We start from the raw sequence: 14942 nt of genomic DNA, 5'->3' as shown, positions 1-14942 counted from the left end.
AGCGGAGATGGGCGTCGCGCCATGGAAACTGACCGCCAACGGTTGAACTAGAGGCGCCCAATCGCCGTCTTCGCTCTAGTCGACATCACGTTTGTGTCCATCTACACATACACCCTGAAGCATGCTTCCAAGGTGCTTGGTAGCCACCTTCGATTGTAGTGTGGCATAGCTAGCGTGTGCATGTGTGTGTGTACCTCACCCCTCCTCCAACGCTCCAACACTTTCTTCCTCGGCATGGTCTGGCCCGTCACGCGGCCGTTGGATGTTCTTGGGGCGATCTCAGCCTCACACAAGGCGACTACCGTCGATCATCTCAACCGACGCCTGGTTGATCCCCGGAGCCCGCCATGAGATGCTCACTCGCCAAAAGAAAGTCAGCCCGCAGAGAGATCCTTCCCCAACCTCAGTCCGATCTTCCTTCCTCTCAAGCACATGGCCTCAGAAAAGAATGTAACGTCGGAGGGTGTTTGGAGCACACGTTGGCAGCTCGAGCTCAATAGCCTCGTTATCGCATCGTCTAGCATTGTTCCGATCTTGCCTCCCTCCCCAAACCACTACCCACCACCCCATCTTGTCGTCTCAAGCTGCCATCACCGCCTCTGCCGCTACCGTTATTGCGCCTCGCCCACCGTTCGATTGGTTCAGAACCTTTGTCGCGCCTTCCTTGCATCGGGATATACGCCCCATGTTCTCCCACGCTCTTGTTCTTGTCCAAGACACACACGGCAATAGTAATGGATTGCTCATCTCGAGTGCCGCCTTGCCTGATGCGGCGAAACCAGCCGACTCGTGCTGTCCACCATCTCCAGCTTCACCCTCCGATTAAACCCATTACCGGAAGAACAAAGCCGTCACCGAAAACGGCCACCAAGGGGTGAAACCAGCTCCACGAACCTTCCATTTACTCGTTCCATGCTTCTAGAAACCTTCGGAGGACAGGACAGGCCCGAACGTCTGTGCTCTCGCTGTCGTCTCCTTTAGGGGTTACCTTGTGTGGGAAATTGAAACAAGGCCCTCGGCGGACGCACTTCTGCAACGTTGGCAATAGGGGCGCCATTACTAGCCTTGACGCCAGAGATGTCAACGCGTTTGCTCACGGACCCCTCTAATAACGTCCACATCTTCAACCCGCCCGCAGCTTTACACAAGTGCCAGCTTGTGGTCTATGATTCTGGCCTGATAATGACACACGGGGGCTACCTTCACTCTCTCTCAGACCCGGTTTCAATGCGCGCCGAAAATTCTTTCACGGCCGCTCCGTAAGGTACACGTACAACCGTTGTAAGTGGTCATTGCACGCGCTAGTTAAATGAACCGTATCAGCCAAAAGACATCTCTGTCGCGACAATAGCTACTGCCACCACTGCGGTCAATGACGCCAGCACAGAGAGAGGGCGGCCCAGAATCGCACTTCCGAATGTCGATCCTAAGCATTTCATCACCAATTTCCAGATCCTGGCATTGAGCTATCATCTAATAACCGAACTAGGTGTTAGCTCTGACTCTTGCGTTGCTCCATGGTTCAAGGTCTGGTGCCTCTCGATTGCAGTTGGGATAAGGACAATTAGAATCGAAGACACCACGTTGCTTCTCCGCGAATTGCATGGACCAGGTATCAAGACATGGTAGCAAGAGCGTTGACGCTAAACCGACCGCTTTCTGTCAACCCGTCCAACTAGTGTGTTGCCGGACATGATTCCTCATCTCTCCATGTCTGCAATTCGCTTTCCAGCTATCAAGCGTAGCCGGTAATACCGATGGCAGACTTGTCTAAAGCTCCAACATCTCTGGACCCGGGCTGGTATAAGGTGACTGCAAGCTCTGCCGAGCAGGTAGACCGGAGTTGACCGTGTCCAAGCTGTGTCCTAGCTGTGCCCTAGCCGCGTTATTCCTTTGCGTAATTTGGGCTCACATAATACGAAGTAATTCCCCTTGAGAGGAATCTCGCCCGCCGATATGGGATATGAGGCAAGTATACATCATAGGCTGGCATTGTAAGAGCTGCCTCTGTTCTATGAATACACGGGGGTGGTAGTACAACAACAAGATGAGAACATTGCCTGGCGATGCCATCATGAACGCCACACATTGAATGAGATTTCTATCTCTTGACCCAGGCGGGCATCTTTCTGGCCTTGACATGACCGTGCTTCTTTCTCTCAACTTGCCTAGGATCGCGGGTAATGCAGCCGGCTGTAGCGTCGTACTTGTCAGCAACAAATTGAAGATCACTCTCACAATTGGAGTTCACTTACCCTTTCTTAGTATCGGCTTGAGAGCTGGTTCGTGGACCAAGACAGCCTTGGCAATTGCCAACGTAAGAGCCTCGGCCTGTCCGGTCACACCGCCGCCTTCAACAAGTGCCCACACGTTGTACTTGTCTGTTCTCGCAGTGCTCCGGAGCGCCCAGATGGCGCTCTCACGATCATGAACTCTGCCGAATGCCTCGTTCAGAGGTTTGCCGTTGACCAGCATCTCTCCAGTGCCCTCCACCACCCAGGCGCGGGCGCTCGACGTTTTCCTGCGACCAACGCCTAAAGCGCGTCCATATCTGTCGAGAGGCACAACCTTGGCCATGTTCTTGTACGGATCGATGTCGCGTTTGAATTCCTGCAGAGCTTCTTTGACCTCGCTGGGCATCAGTCCGGGGTGGATCTGATGCAGCCGTTTGACCATGCTAAGAACTTGGCTGAAGGGCATCGCCTTGACTGGTTCTCCAGTGGTCTGTCGGTAACCCTTCAAGTTCCTCCATATTTGTCGTGGGACCAATTCCGGGGGCGCCAAAGGAAGGTGCTGGTATCTCTGCACGAGAGCAGAGAGTCGGATATAGGCGTCGTTAAAGCGAGGCTCCCTGGAGAAGTAGGACGGCGAGACGGGTAATGGGCGAGCCTTCTCAATGCCGAAGAAGGGCTGCTCGGGAGGCAGATCCAGCTTTGTGTCGATTTTGGGTTCGCTGTTTTCAGCTTGAAGATCGCTCGTAGTCGACATGCTCTTGAAGCTCGATTGCAGGCTCGATCGTTGCCATTGAGGCTTCATCGACTGACCCTTTGCCAGTTGGCGCAAGCAGAGTGTCTGCTGCAGGCCATGGCGTAAGCTCGACATTGTTGTGGGACCTCGAGCAGCGCCCTCGTTGATGCGGTTGCTGTCGCGATATCGTGAATTGGAGACAGCCTTGAACGCCAATAGACAGAAATCTTTCCTAGCTTCGTAGCTGGGCTACGGCAGAACATCGGATGATGCCTGAGTCACGTGGTGTGGCGTCAGCGCCACAAACGCTTGGACCCTTTCTTGCCGCACTTTACCCCTCACACACAGCAGCTGGTTGCCCTGGCGTTCGAGCTGCCGTCAATCGAGCGAGGGGCTTTCGGGCGGCGGGGCACTGCGGTCGAAATTTCATTCAAAAAAATTACTGTCACCCTGGCGGGGATCCCGAACTTTTCTCTCTCCTCTCTCTTGTCCATCACATCACGCACCTTTTGATACCCTTCCATCCCTCTCGGTCAAACAACTGATTCAAGATGGCGTTCGGAAAGCTCTTCACCTACCCGGTAAGAATCGAACCTCCAAATCACTTTTCAATCTTCACCGTCTCCAGGAATCTGATCGCTAACGAACATCGTCACCCCTCCAGGCTAACCCCCGCACCACGGCCATCCGCGCCGTCGCGAAGGCCAACAACGTCGACCTCGAGTTCATCGAGGCTGACCCTACCAAGCCCTCCGTTGAGCACCTCAAGGCCAACAAGCTCGGCAAGGTCCCCGCCTTCCTTGGCGAGGATGGCTACCCTCTCTCTGAGTGCATCGCCATTGCCATCTACAGTACGTTCTGAGTCATACCTTGCCGGCCTCTTTTTTCAAAAGCCCGCGTACACACAAACACAACATTCCACGATTCGCGATATGATGATCAAGCTTTTTCAAATACAGTTATCCCTGTCTGAATTTCTTTGTTGACATAGTCTAAATTTCTGATCCTACCAATGGCACCGTTTACTTTTTTTATTGGAACACCTTAAGAAGCAGGAGCTAACGAGATGCTGCAGTCACCTCCCAGAACGAGAAGACCACCCTTCTCGGCAAGACCAAGCAGGAGTAAGTACACCGGAAGCGTACCTCTCTCTCGTTGAGCTCTGAAGCACGAGGCTAACAATTATCTACCTAGCTACGCCTCCATTCTCAAGTGGATGTCCTTCGTGAACTCCGAGGTCCTCCCCCCCATGGGCGCCTGGTACCGCCCTCTCCTTGGCAAGGACCCCTACAACAAGAAGGCTGTTGAGGACTCCTCCAAGGTCGCCCTCAAGGCCATCAAGGTCATCGAGGAGCACCTTCTCAGCAACACCTACCTCGTTGGCGAGCGCATCACTCTCGCTGACCTCTTCGCCGCTGGCATCATCGCTCGTGGCTTCGAGTTCTTCTTCGACAAGGCGTGGCGCGCGGAGAACCCCAACGTCACCCGTTGGTACCAGACCATCATCAACCAGGACATCTGGACCGCCGTTACCGAGAAGCAGGAGTTCCTCGAGACCCCCAAGCTGACCAACGTCGCTCCCAAGAAGCCTGAGCAGCCCAAGAAGGAGGCTGCCCCCAAGCCTGCTCCCGCTCCCGCTGCCGAGGAGGCTCCCGCCGCTCCTAAGCCCAAGCACCCCCTTGCTGAGCTCCCCCGCGCCACCTTCGACCTTGAGGAGTGGAAGCGTCAGTACTCCAACATCAAGAACCACGATGAGGCCATGCAGTGGTTCTGGGACAACGTCAACCTCGAGGAGTTCTCTCTCTGGAAGGTCAAGTACAAGTACAACGACGAGCTCACCATGACCTTCATGTCCAACAACCTCATTGGCGGCTTCAACAACCGTCTTGAGGCTTCTCGCAAGTTCATCTTCGGATGCGCTGCCGTCTACGGCGCCAACAACGACTCCGTCATCGAGGGTGCCTTCGTCATCCGCGGCCAGGACTACAAGCCCGCTTTCGATGTCGCTCCCGACTACGAGAGCTACGACTTCGAGAAGCTCGACCCTTCCGCCCCCGAGACCAAGAAGTTCGTCTCTGACTCTTGGGGATGGGAGGCCCCCATCACCCACAACGGCAAGGAGTACCCCGTTGCCGACGGCAAGGTCTTCAAATAAGCGCATCGCTCAATGGAGTGATCCAAAATTCATGGCTTATGGCAGAGATGAAATGAGTTTACGAATAGGCTAGGAGGGTGTGCAGATGATGTTATGGACCCGAAGAGGAATATCCTGTGCGCAATGCCCACGGCTGTGTGCCAAGTTACTAGGTCTGAGTCACTAGGACGAGGCAGAAGATGCAGGTTGTTCCTGATCAAAATCAAAAGAACACTTTTCAATTTCACTACGAGGCTCCACGTGCATATTATTGAATTGATTGTGATGCTTCCATAAGCTCATGCTAAGGGGTATCTCGATGCTACCAAGTCTGTCTCCATGTCCTGTGCTTTTTTCCAACCTGGCATATGTCCTGACTCTTCCAAAGACTCTTCCTCTGCTATTTCTCTACGCTAAGCCCTGCACATTACCCTCTTGCTGTTGCTCCAGCCTGTATGCGTCGTTCAGCTGGAACGGATTCGTGCGCATATACGCGCTGACATCCGACTGGTAACAGAGCTGGTTGAGGTAATCGTGGACCTGCGGCACCACGTAGCCCGGCTCGCTGGCGTCGCCAAAGAATTCGGGGATCTGCAGCAGGTTGTACGGCTCGCTCCGCGCCTTCTCGAGCGAGTCGTCCACAAGAACGGTATTGGTCTGGTCCCACCGGCCGCCGTACGCGGCGTCTGGGTGCGCCGCCTGCACGTTGGCCTGGGCCCAGACCATCTCTAGACGCTTGTAGACCTGCACGCGGAGCTTGAAGTCGGCCTCGGAGAGACCAAACCTGTCGCGGCCCCAGACGGCCAGGACGCGGCGGCGGTACGAGGCTCGCTCTTCCTGGGTGTCTGCGGCGCCGAGGCCGCCCTTGAGGAGGAGCTGGTCGCACATGGACTGGACGTTTTTCGGCTGGGCCGAGGACCAGACGACGACGTGGAAGGTGTCGAGGCAGTATTGCAGGAAGCGCTTCGCGTGGGGCCGCTCGACGAAGCTTGCAGCGTTGCGACGGTTGGGTCGGAAGAGGAGGGTGCCGTTGAGGTCCATTACGACGAGGATCGGTCGAGGCGTGGATACGAGGGTCGGCGGGAGGGATGCTTGCTGGAGATATTGCGGCGTCGGGTTCGGGACGCCGCCTGAGGCGGCGCTGGGAGCTATAATCTTATCACGGTTGTGCGGCACCGCGGCTCTGTTGAGACAGAGAGAATGTTAGTCTTTGCGACAGCATCGGAGGAGAGCAATGGACCGCAAAGAGACGGGGGGGCCTAAAGACTGACGCTTTGCGAGGTCCCTTTGGGACTGTGGGTTGGTTTCCGGCGGACGATTGCTCGGTGAGAGGGGTCGTGGAGTTCGGGGCGTAGGGAACGTTGGCGGCGTTGCCGAGGCCCGGTATCGTGAAACCATTACTGCTCGGCTGCTGATTCGACGGGGCGGCCATGGCCGGGGCGGGTTTGGCCCACCATTGTAGGTCGGACATGCTTTTGTGTGGAGTGTAGACAAGCCTCGAATCACGCGAGGGAGTCGTGGGAAAGGGAAGGTAAGGTTCGGCGTTGTATTCGGAAATGGTGTCTTTTCGAGGGGAAGTCGCGGGGTGGGCGACCTGAACGCTTGCGCGCGACGGTTTTGTAGAAGCAACGTTGGTGGATCTGTTGCGATCTTGCGAATATCCGGGGAAGAGAGGGTTGCATGGATGGATGGGCTAGATAATGAAGTGGGAGGGCGAAGTCAATTGAGCTGAATGCGAAAACAGATTGGTCAAGCTGCGTCCGTAGTAAGTGGGCGTAGGTCGAATGTACTGTTCGGAGCGTATTCAGTGTCTTTTTTGTCTTTGATGCGATTAGTGGAGAGGAAATTGTTCTTTGCTGGGACATCACATAGGTTGAAAGGACTGGAAGTTTGTGAGACATATGTTATCGATAAGTTGCCGCTTCTTATCGATACGAGGTCGTTGGTCACTTAGGCCCACTGAAAAGTTGCTTTGAGGTGTGGGCGAGTCGCTTTCATGTGAGTTCTGACCCTTCATACTACGACCATATCACAAGTGCACCTTTCAGCTTCACAAAATCAACGAAAAATAAGACAAAATGCTGTCCGGAAAGAGGAAGCAAGGGTTCTCAGGCCTTCAGCGTCGTGTGAAGCCTCGCAGAGAAGCGGAACCTGAAGTCGATGAGCAGATCAGCAGTGAGCCTGAGGAGATGGGAATGGATGGAGATGAGTTGAGTGAGGACGAAGAGGGTCCGGATATGGAAGAGGACGATGAAGAGGTACTCACTCCGAGTCATAGAATTACTGCACCCTTTACTAACAGCTCAAAGTCCGATGCCTCACCACCGCCAAAGAAGTCAAACATCGACATCTCATCAGTGTCCTTTGGCGCCCTCGCAAAAGCCCAGGCCTCCATGCCCTCAGCCAAACGTCGCAAGCGCGGCGCATCACCTTCAGAAGACGACGACTCCTCAGACTCGGGTCCGGAAGAAGTCGGCAGGAAACCCAAGCACGGCGCCGACCACGTCAAGCGCTCGAGCAAACACGCCCCGATGGAGCAGTCAAGCAAGAAGCCCGTCTCCCGCCGTCGCGAAATCATCGCCGTGCCCAAGATGGAGGTGCGCGACCCGCGCTTCGACCCGATGAGCGGGCCCGTCGACGAGTCCAAGGCCCGGAGGGCGTACGCATTCTTGGACGACTACCGCAAGGACGAGATGAAGCAGCTGCGGGCCGAGATCAAGAAGACCAAGGACGCGGACAAGAAGGAGGAGATGAAGAGGATGTTGCTGTCGATGGAGAGCAAGATGAAGGCGCGGGAGCGCAAGCAGCGGGCGGACGACGTCATTCAGGAGCACAAGCGCAAGGAGAAGGAGCTCGTCAAGGAGGGCAAGCAGCCGTTCTACCTCAAGAAGTCGGAGCAGAAGAAGAGGTTCTTGATGGATCAGTTCGCGGGTATGAAGAAGAAGCAGGTCGACCGTACGATTGAGCGGAAGAGGAAGAAGGTTGTCGGAAGGGAGCGGAAGGAGCTTGACAAGATGCAGAGGAGACCTAGGGAATGAGCGGACGTAATCAGCATGCTTTGATTCGAGTTATGAGCCCCTTGAACGTATTACGGAAGGTCTTTCATTTTGTCTATAATCCTCCCTGCATTGTGTGTCTACACATTGATCGTACAACTATGATACAACATGATACAAAGTGGATTGAGGGTAGTTCTTCGTTTGCCTCTTCTAAGCATTGTATCCATTCTTCTTCAGACTCTCTTCAAACATCTCGCGGCATCTGACTTTGCTGCCGAGCTTCGCGCAAAGCAGGAATGCACCGCTCAGCTTACGATGCAGACTGTAAGTCTCCTCGGGCGGTGGCGCAAGTCTCTCGCGCAGCATGACGGGGATAAGAGCCTTGACGCGCTCTGTGATGGTTTGGTCGTGGAAATCGTAGACCTCGGGTGCCGAGCCGAGGAAAGGCTCCGCCAGGGTGAGCACCGACTTGACGTGCGCGTCCACCATGAGCTTGCTCTCGTGGCCAGTAAGGTATCCCAGACTCTCAGACAAACGCTTGACTTCGTCCCGGTCGGTCCTCGAGGCCGCGGCAAGGAGCTGAACGTACTGCGTAACGAATTCATCGGGGTACTCCCGGGAAGCACCAAAGTCGAGAAGCTCGAGCTTGTTTGTCTCCGCGTTGTAAAGAAAGTTTGTCCAGTTAGGGTCGGTCTGCATGAACTTGAACTCTGTGATCTCCCGGAGACAGAGACGGAGGATCTGGGTGCCAATCCAGTCTTTCTGCTCCTGAGTGAACGACTTGACTCTAGTGACGCCCACACCCTCCATCCAGTCCATGGTCAGAACATTCTTTCCACAGACTTGCAGATGAACGTCAGGCACAAGGAACGTATCCGGTTCATCGGCCAAGAGCTCCTTGTAACGGATCAGGCACTGCGCTTCTCTCTCGTAGTCGCATTCCCATCCCAGCTCGAGCCGCGCGTTGTCAATGGTTTTGTTTAGGTAAAGGCCCTTTGGTAGGAGCTTAGTGGCGGTTAAGAGAATGCCCAGGTTGTCGAGGTCGGAATTGATCGAGTCTGCGACTCCAGGGAACTGAATCTTAACCGCGACCTTACGACCACTTTCCTTCAAAGTAGCCCGGTGAACTTGGCCGATGGACGCCGCAGCAATGGGTTTCTCCTCAAAGTCCTCAAACAGCTCGCGCCATTCCGCGCCCAGGTTGGCCTTGAGGACCTTGTCTCTCTGCCAAGACGGCATGTAGTCGGCACGGTCCTGTACTCTCTGTAAAACCTCCTGAATCGGTCCCGGGAGCATCTTGGTATCCTGGAAGCTCATCATCTGGCCCATCTTCAGTGCAGCGCCGCGCATTCTCGACAGCTTCGCGACAAGCCTTTCCATGTTGCCAGCACTGAGCAGTACTGAGCCCTCACCGCCACCGCCAAATGCTCTGCCGATGCTCTCGGTGATGGCACCACCCATCATTCCTGCTGCCAGACCGCCATAGTTCCAAAGTCTGCTCAGGCGTGTGGCGGGCACGCTGGATTCCCTGAGGGCGTGTGCGGGGGGTGCTGTTGGGTCGACCGCAGCGCCCAGGATAGCTTCGACGGGAGGTTCACCCTTAGATACCGGACCCGTACATACCGGGCCCGTAGGAGCAGCGGCAGCAGACGGAGGCTCTGAAGGTATCGGTGAGTTTTCGTTTCTTAGAGCTTCGCTGTTGACAAGTTCAGGTTGAGGGGCGGTCTGAGAAGTACTTGGAGCACTCTCAGGGGTAGCTAATTTCTTTGCCTCGCCATCCTTGGACAACTTGGAGAAATCGACAAACTCGGGGAGTTTCGTGGGTGGGAGCTTCTTGCGGTTACCGAAGTCAACCTTTGGCGGTTCTCCATCCTTACCCAACAACTTGGCGGCTCGGGTGCTATGGAAGATGTTGACGTTGACACCCTGGGGGAGGTCGTCTGCCTCTTCAGAAACAGGGGCCCCGTACGGAGCTGCCGGCCTGCTCACTGGAGACCCTGTGGAAACGGTGTTATCTTTGGGCCTTTGATCCAATGGCGATGCGCCTTGGAATGGAAAAGCTGAAGGATTGGTTTGCCTCAGTTCAGAGAGAACCGACCCTGAGCTTGGTGAGATACGGGCTGCATTGTTGATATTGGGCTGGAAGCTGCTTGATGTTGTGAGTGAGGGATGACTGGGTTGTGATGTCGACTCCTTGTTTGACGGCGGCGTCTCTTTCTCAGTTGGTGACTGAGCTTCTGGGACATCGGAGGAGGCCGGAGCTTCTGCTGCGGCGTCGTCTCGTGTGTGCTGAGGTGCCGTGGGAGATTTGCGTGTTAAGCTGGAAGCTTTAGTGAAGCTCTCGAGCTGTCGGCCTCTCAGTGCAACATGTCTGGAAGCGACAGAGCGCGAAGCGCCGAGCACAGCTGCCAAATCGACAGCAAAATCGGCGAATCTCATCGGTAAAACAGGTTGTCCAATTATGCTACACGCATGTCTTTGTGATGGTCCTTTGACATATGGGTGACCTCGCGGCTTTCAGGAAATGCTGGGATTGTCAAATCGTCCTCGTCATGGAGGGAAAATTAAGTGATGGGTGTATGCATATAAAGGGAAGGAAAGAAGATAGCTCCAGGGAGCTTTAGGTAGCACCATGCATATAACGGGGTAACACACTAAGCCACATTTCTCCAGCTACCATCCATTTCCGAATGGACCAATTCCGGCCGATGATCCAACGGCACTACCTCCTTTTGCATGCAAACCTGGCCACTGTCTCATTGTATATGCTCGTCTTTCACATTTAGAATGCTTTTTCTTCTTTCTGTGCTTCTCGTAAGCTATCCTGCAGTGGTATCTTTAGTCTATCCCTGGTTCCTCGTCTATGGTCATTATTCGTATTAATCATTTTGGCGTCGATTCACTTGTTACTGAGGCGCCGCCCTTTAAAAGTGAGCCTCTTGCCCGCATGGGTGTCGCCTTCAAGGACGAACTTTGCGGACTGCCTGGCCTTGGGCTGCCTATCTTCCCCCACAGCCTTTGGGCGGCAGGCGTAAGGCCACCCGAAACCCGCGGACTCGACGGGAACTTGGGCACCGGGGTTCTGTCCAACTTTCCAGTCAACCCGTTCTTCACGGATTCTCTCTTCGAATGCGCTGCGCGCTCAACTAGACGGTGATGCAAAGTCTCTCGCTTTCTGTGTTCTTGCAGCTTGAATGGATTTGGCGTAGCGTCACCAGGACCGAGGTTGATGACGGGCACAGGGAGAACTTGGTCGTCGTCGTCGTCTTCGTCATCCACAAAGGCGTACCCATTCACTCTTGGCGTCTCTCCACCTCCTACGGCGCTCGAAGCCAGGTCTTCTTTGCGGGGTTTGCCAGCAATCGCGTCTCTGACAGCAGAAAGCGTCGGGGACAGAGCTCTCTCTGCGATTGCTGGTTGCGGTACCCTCGTGTTTTGATAGTTGATCGATTTAGGCGGCATCATCGATTGGGCCTGCGCCTTCTGGGCTGGGCTCTCGTAGTCGTCGTCCACGCCATCCGGGCCGAACATCAAGTTGTTCTTGGGGTTGGCGTTCCAACTGTCCGGTCTCGCTGGCCTGTCGTCCACGTCCTTGATGGCAAGTCTGTCCCTTTTCCACCCATCGTCCACCAGACTCCTTGTCTCTAGTAATTTGGCTTCGACTTCTGCTTGTTTGATCATCTGTTTTGAAGGCAATTTGTTCCCTCGCCAGATCCATTCGTACTTCTCTGCCTTCTTCTGATTTTGTTTATCCATGAGCTTGTAAAAGCTCTCATTGTCTTCGCTGGTGTAAGTAGCCTGGAAATTGGCCAGGCTCATATTCGTGTCCACGACTGGTTTTGGCGCTTCGGATACTGTCGATGCCACTGATGCCGGCGTATCTGCGCCGTATGCGGATGGCGTTCGTCCAGCGTTGTTGAAAGGCATCGGCCTTTTGACCCTATTCCTCCCCGGCGTCATCACACGCTCCAGCCTCTGGCCAGCATTGGAAATCCATGCCTTGTCTTTTGATTCGAGAGCGTCGAGGTACTCTTGCTGGGTCTCGGCCTCAAGGAGTCCGGGAAAGAAGTCGCGCGCAATGATCTGCGATAAGGCGTCGGTATAAGTGTCTTCATCTATGACCTTTTTGGGGCGTTTGATTTTCTTCGCGGCGGGCGGTGGTGGCATCAGTTCGAGGTCGGTCCGCTTGCGCACAAGCGCGGTTGATGTGCGTTCTTGAGGCTCCATCATTAACAGACTGGGGCCGGTCAGGTTGAGAAGTCTCTCTTGAAAGGGTTGTAGATACAGGGGGAGTGCGCCGTCAGCGCCATGGGTTAGATGTCGCGTCGGGAGGTTAAAGTTGGATCGACGGTTGAGGCCAATCTGAAGTCTGAGTTGCGCTCAGGTTCGGGTCCGAGTGACGTGGGGCGGCTCCGATTAGCGATAAGTTTAGACTCGCGTGTGGCGATTATGCAACTATCAAAGCTACGGGTACCTCAGGCCTCCCCGTCAGTCCTCTGTCCTGAAGGGGTCCTCTACCAGGGTACATACGTACATCAGGCCCGGAGGTGTAAGTCGTCCGTACTCCGTTAAGGTACCTTCCCAGGCATCCATAGTGGCAGATGGAAGCTCATTCCTCGCGGGAGTGGAGGGAGGAGGGGCCAGACCACGGCAGCGCCCTTTCAGCGCCCCTGTCGGACTCCTGAAGTGGCAACTCAGTGCCACCCCGCTGCAACTGTATCGCACCGTGCGGTAGTAGCGCACTGTTTCCTGTTAGCTCCGAATACTGAAGAGGGTTTAAGGGCCGAACCGTCGCAAAAGGAAGCTTTCGAATCCGACCCAAGCCCGGCAACTTCAACCTTCGAAGAGCTTCTGCTGCATAGCAAAATTTGCTACAACCACCTCTTCTTTCCCGCCCCCAGTTTTGCGATTTGACTTGGGAAACCGCACTGGAATCTCACGCCCACGGAAACGACAACTGGATTTCCCACTGTTTCGTGTGCGAACGCCAGCAGGAGAAACCCCTCCATCGTCCCTAACCTGCGATACGGATACCCCACACTTTGGTTCTGCAGTAGAGCACCGTTGCCGCCGCCATGTCTACGCCAGAGGAAAAGGCGACAGCCTTCAAGAACGAAGGCAACAAGGCCTTTGCTTCTCACGATTGGCCCACTGCTATCGAGCTCTACACCAAGGCCATTGAGCTTAACGACAAAGAGCCAACGTTTTTCACCAACCGCGCTCAGGTTCGTTGCCCCTCGCTGCGCCGAGGCTGCGAAGTTAAGCTGCTCGCGTGACTAACACAATCTTGACTACGAGTAGGCAAATATCAAGTCTGAAGCATACGGCTATGCTATTGCGGATTGTTCGAAGGCGATCGAGCTCAACCCCAACTTCGTGAAGGTGGGCAATCCCGGACACAGCCAACGATCCTTGTTTGCTGACGTCGGTACTACTTTAGGCATATTTCCGCCGAGGCCTTGCCCAAACCGCCATTATCAGACCAAAGGAAGCTCTCGGCGACTTCAAGAAGTGTATAGCACTCGACCCGAATAACAAGGATGCCAAGTTGAAGCTGGACGAGTGCAGAAAGATTGTTCGCAAGTTGGACTTCTTCGCTGCCATCGAGGTCGGTGACGAGCCGTCAGCTGCGGAAGGCCTCGATCTTAGCACCATCAGCGTCGAAGACGACTACGATGGTGTCAGATTAGGAGAGGAGATGACACAAGAGTTCATTGACGACATGACGGAGCGTTTCAAGAATGGCAAGAAGATTCACAGGAAATATGTCTACCAAATTATCCTGGCCGTCAAGAAGCTTGTCTATGACGAGCCGACCATGGTGGAGATGAAGATTCCTGAGGGCACACAACTCACAGTCTGCGGTGACACACACGGTATGTTTCTGTGCATCTCCTTTGGTACCGAGATACTTACTTATAGCCAGGTCAATACTTTGATCTGATGGAGCTTTTCCGTCTCAACGGAACGCCCAACGACAAGCACTTCTACCTGTTCAACGGTGACTTTGTCGACCGTGGATCATGGTCTTGCGAAATTGCTCTCCTGCTCTACGCATACAAGTGGCTCCGACCTAATGCTTTCTTCCTGAACCGTGGTAACCACGAGACCGACGACATGAACCGCGTGTACGGCTTCGAGGGCGAGTGCAAGGCTAAGTACAACGAGAGAATCTTCAAGCTCTTCTCAGAGAGTTTCTCTGCTTTGCCTCTGGCAACTCTGATCGGCACCAAATATCTCGTGCTGCACGGTGGTCTGTTCTCAGACGACAAGGTCACTTTGGACGACATCCGAAAGCTCGACAGACACGCCCAGCGCCAGCCTGGCCAGGCGGGTCTCATGATGGAAATGTTATGGACGGACCCCCAAGAGGAGCCCGGCCGTGGCCCGAGCAAGCGCGGTGTTGGCATGCAGTTCGGCCCCGATATTACCAAGAGATTTTGCGAGAACAACGGTCTCGAGGCCGTCATTCGCAGTCACGAAGTTCGCATGGATGGCTACGAGGTGCAGCACGACGGTCGTTGCATTACTGGTAAGTTTATATGCTCTCTCATGACCGTCCTCGATCTGGAACTGACTCTCGTAGTGTTCTCCGCGCCAAGATACTGCGACTCCACCGAGAACAGGGGAGCGTATATCAATGTCGGCCCCGACTACAAGCTCGACTTCAAGCAGTTTGACGCTGTTCCTCACCCGGATATCAAGCCTATGGTAAGACATATCCCCTCCTCCATTGCTTCTTCTGCCGCTGACCCTCCACCTTCAAGGCGTATGCCCAGAGTTCTCTCATGTCTTCTCTGATGTAGTTTGATGATATGCGGATGATGGTCCCTAGGGTATGA

At 54.7% G+C, this 14942-nt stretch overlaps 7 protein-coding genes across 7 annotated transcripts; 3 read left to right on the top strand and 4 right to left on the bottom strand.

The window, feature by feature from the left end:
* Positions 1–2101: 2101 nt before the first annotated feature.
* MRPS9 (mitochondrial 37S ribosomal protein uS9m) lies at positions 2102–3102 on the bottom strand (the record flags this gene model as incomplete). The annotated part of the gene is made up of 2 exons (XM_053190513.1): positions 2102–2193; positions 2256–3102. 2 exons carry the CDS (start codon positions 3100–3102, stop codon positions 2102–2104), a joined length of 939 nt encoding a protein of 312 aa, XP_053051922.1.
* Positions 3103–3518: 416 nt separating this feature from the next.
* TEF4 (elongation factor EF-1 gamma subunit) lies at positions 3519–5122 on the top strand (the record flags this gene model as incomplete). Its single annotated transcript, XM_053190514.1, has 4 exons — positions 3519–3548; positions 3632–3818; positions 4043–4091; positions 4162–5122. The coding sequence occupies 4 exons, from the start codon at positions 3519–3521 to the stop codon at positions 5120–5122; spliced, it is 1227 nt and encodes a 408-aa protein (XP_053051923.1).
* Positions 5123–5509: 387 nt separating this feature from the next.
* Positions 5510–6572, bottom strand: N0V96_003829 (uncharacterized protein; the record flags this gene model as incomplete). Its single annotated transcript, XM_053190515.1, has 2 exons — positions 5510–6284; positions 6373–6572. The coding sequence occupies 2 exons, from the start codon at positions 6570–6572 to the stop codon at positions 5510–5512; spliced, it is 975 nt and encodes a 324-aa protein (XP_053051924.1).
* Positions 6573–7179: 607 nt separating this feature from the next.
* On the top strand, positions 7180–8139 carry RRP36 (rRNA biogenesis protein rrp36; the record flags this gene model as incomplete). The annotated part of the gene is made up of 1 exon (XM_065756945.1): positions 7180–8139. One exon carries the CDS (start codon positions 7180–7182, stop codon positions 8137–8139), a length of 960 nt encoding a protein of 319 aa, XP_065614712.1.
* A 171-nt stretch (positions 8140–8310) lies between these two features.
* Positions 8311–10226, bottom strand: N0V96_003827 (uncharacterized protein; the record flags this gene model as incomplete). The annotated part of the gene is made up of 2 exons (XM_053190517.1): positions 8311–10097; positions 10199–10226. The coding sequence occupies 2 exons, from the start codon at positions 10224–10226 to the stop codon at positions 8311–8313; spliced, it is 1815 nt and encodes a 604-aa protein (XP_053051926.1).
* Positions 10227–10983: 757 nt separating this feature from the next.
* N0V96_003826 (uncharacterized protein) lies at positions 10984–12693 on the bottom strand (the record flags this gene model as incomplete). The annotated part of the gene is made up of 2 exons (XM_053190518.2): positions 10984–12469; positions 12635–12693. 2 exons carry the CDS (start codon positions 12691–12693, stop codon positions 10984–10986), a joined length of 1545 nt encoding a protein of 514 aa, XP_053051927.2.
* Positions 12694–13175: 482 nt separating this feature from the next.
* PPT1 (Palmitoyl-protein thioesterase 1) lies at positions 13176–14906 on the top strand (the record flags this gene model as incomplete). The annotated part of the gene is made up of 6 exons (XM_053190519.1): positions 13176–13325; positions 13402–13482; positions 13541–13976; positions 14027–14632; positions 14687–14811; positions 14868–14906. 6 exons carry the CDS (start codon positions 13176–13178, stop codon positions 14904–14906), a joined length of 1437 nt encoding a protein of 478 aa, XP_053051928.1.
* Positions 14907–14942: the final 36 nt, after the last annotated feature.

The sequence above is a fragment of the Colletotrichum fioriniae genome (genome assembly GCF_027942845.1).
Source record: "Colletotrichum fioriniae strain IMI 355084 chromosome Unknown scaffold_3, whole genome shotgun sequence".
Classification (NCBI taxonomy): domain Eukaryota; kingdom Fungi; phylum Ascomycota; class Sordariomycetes; order Glomerellales; family Glomerellaceae; genus Colletotrichum; species Colletotrichum fioriniae.
This window is presented reverse-complemented; position numbering and strand designations above follow the sequence as displayed.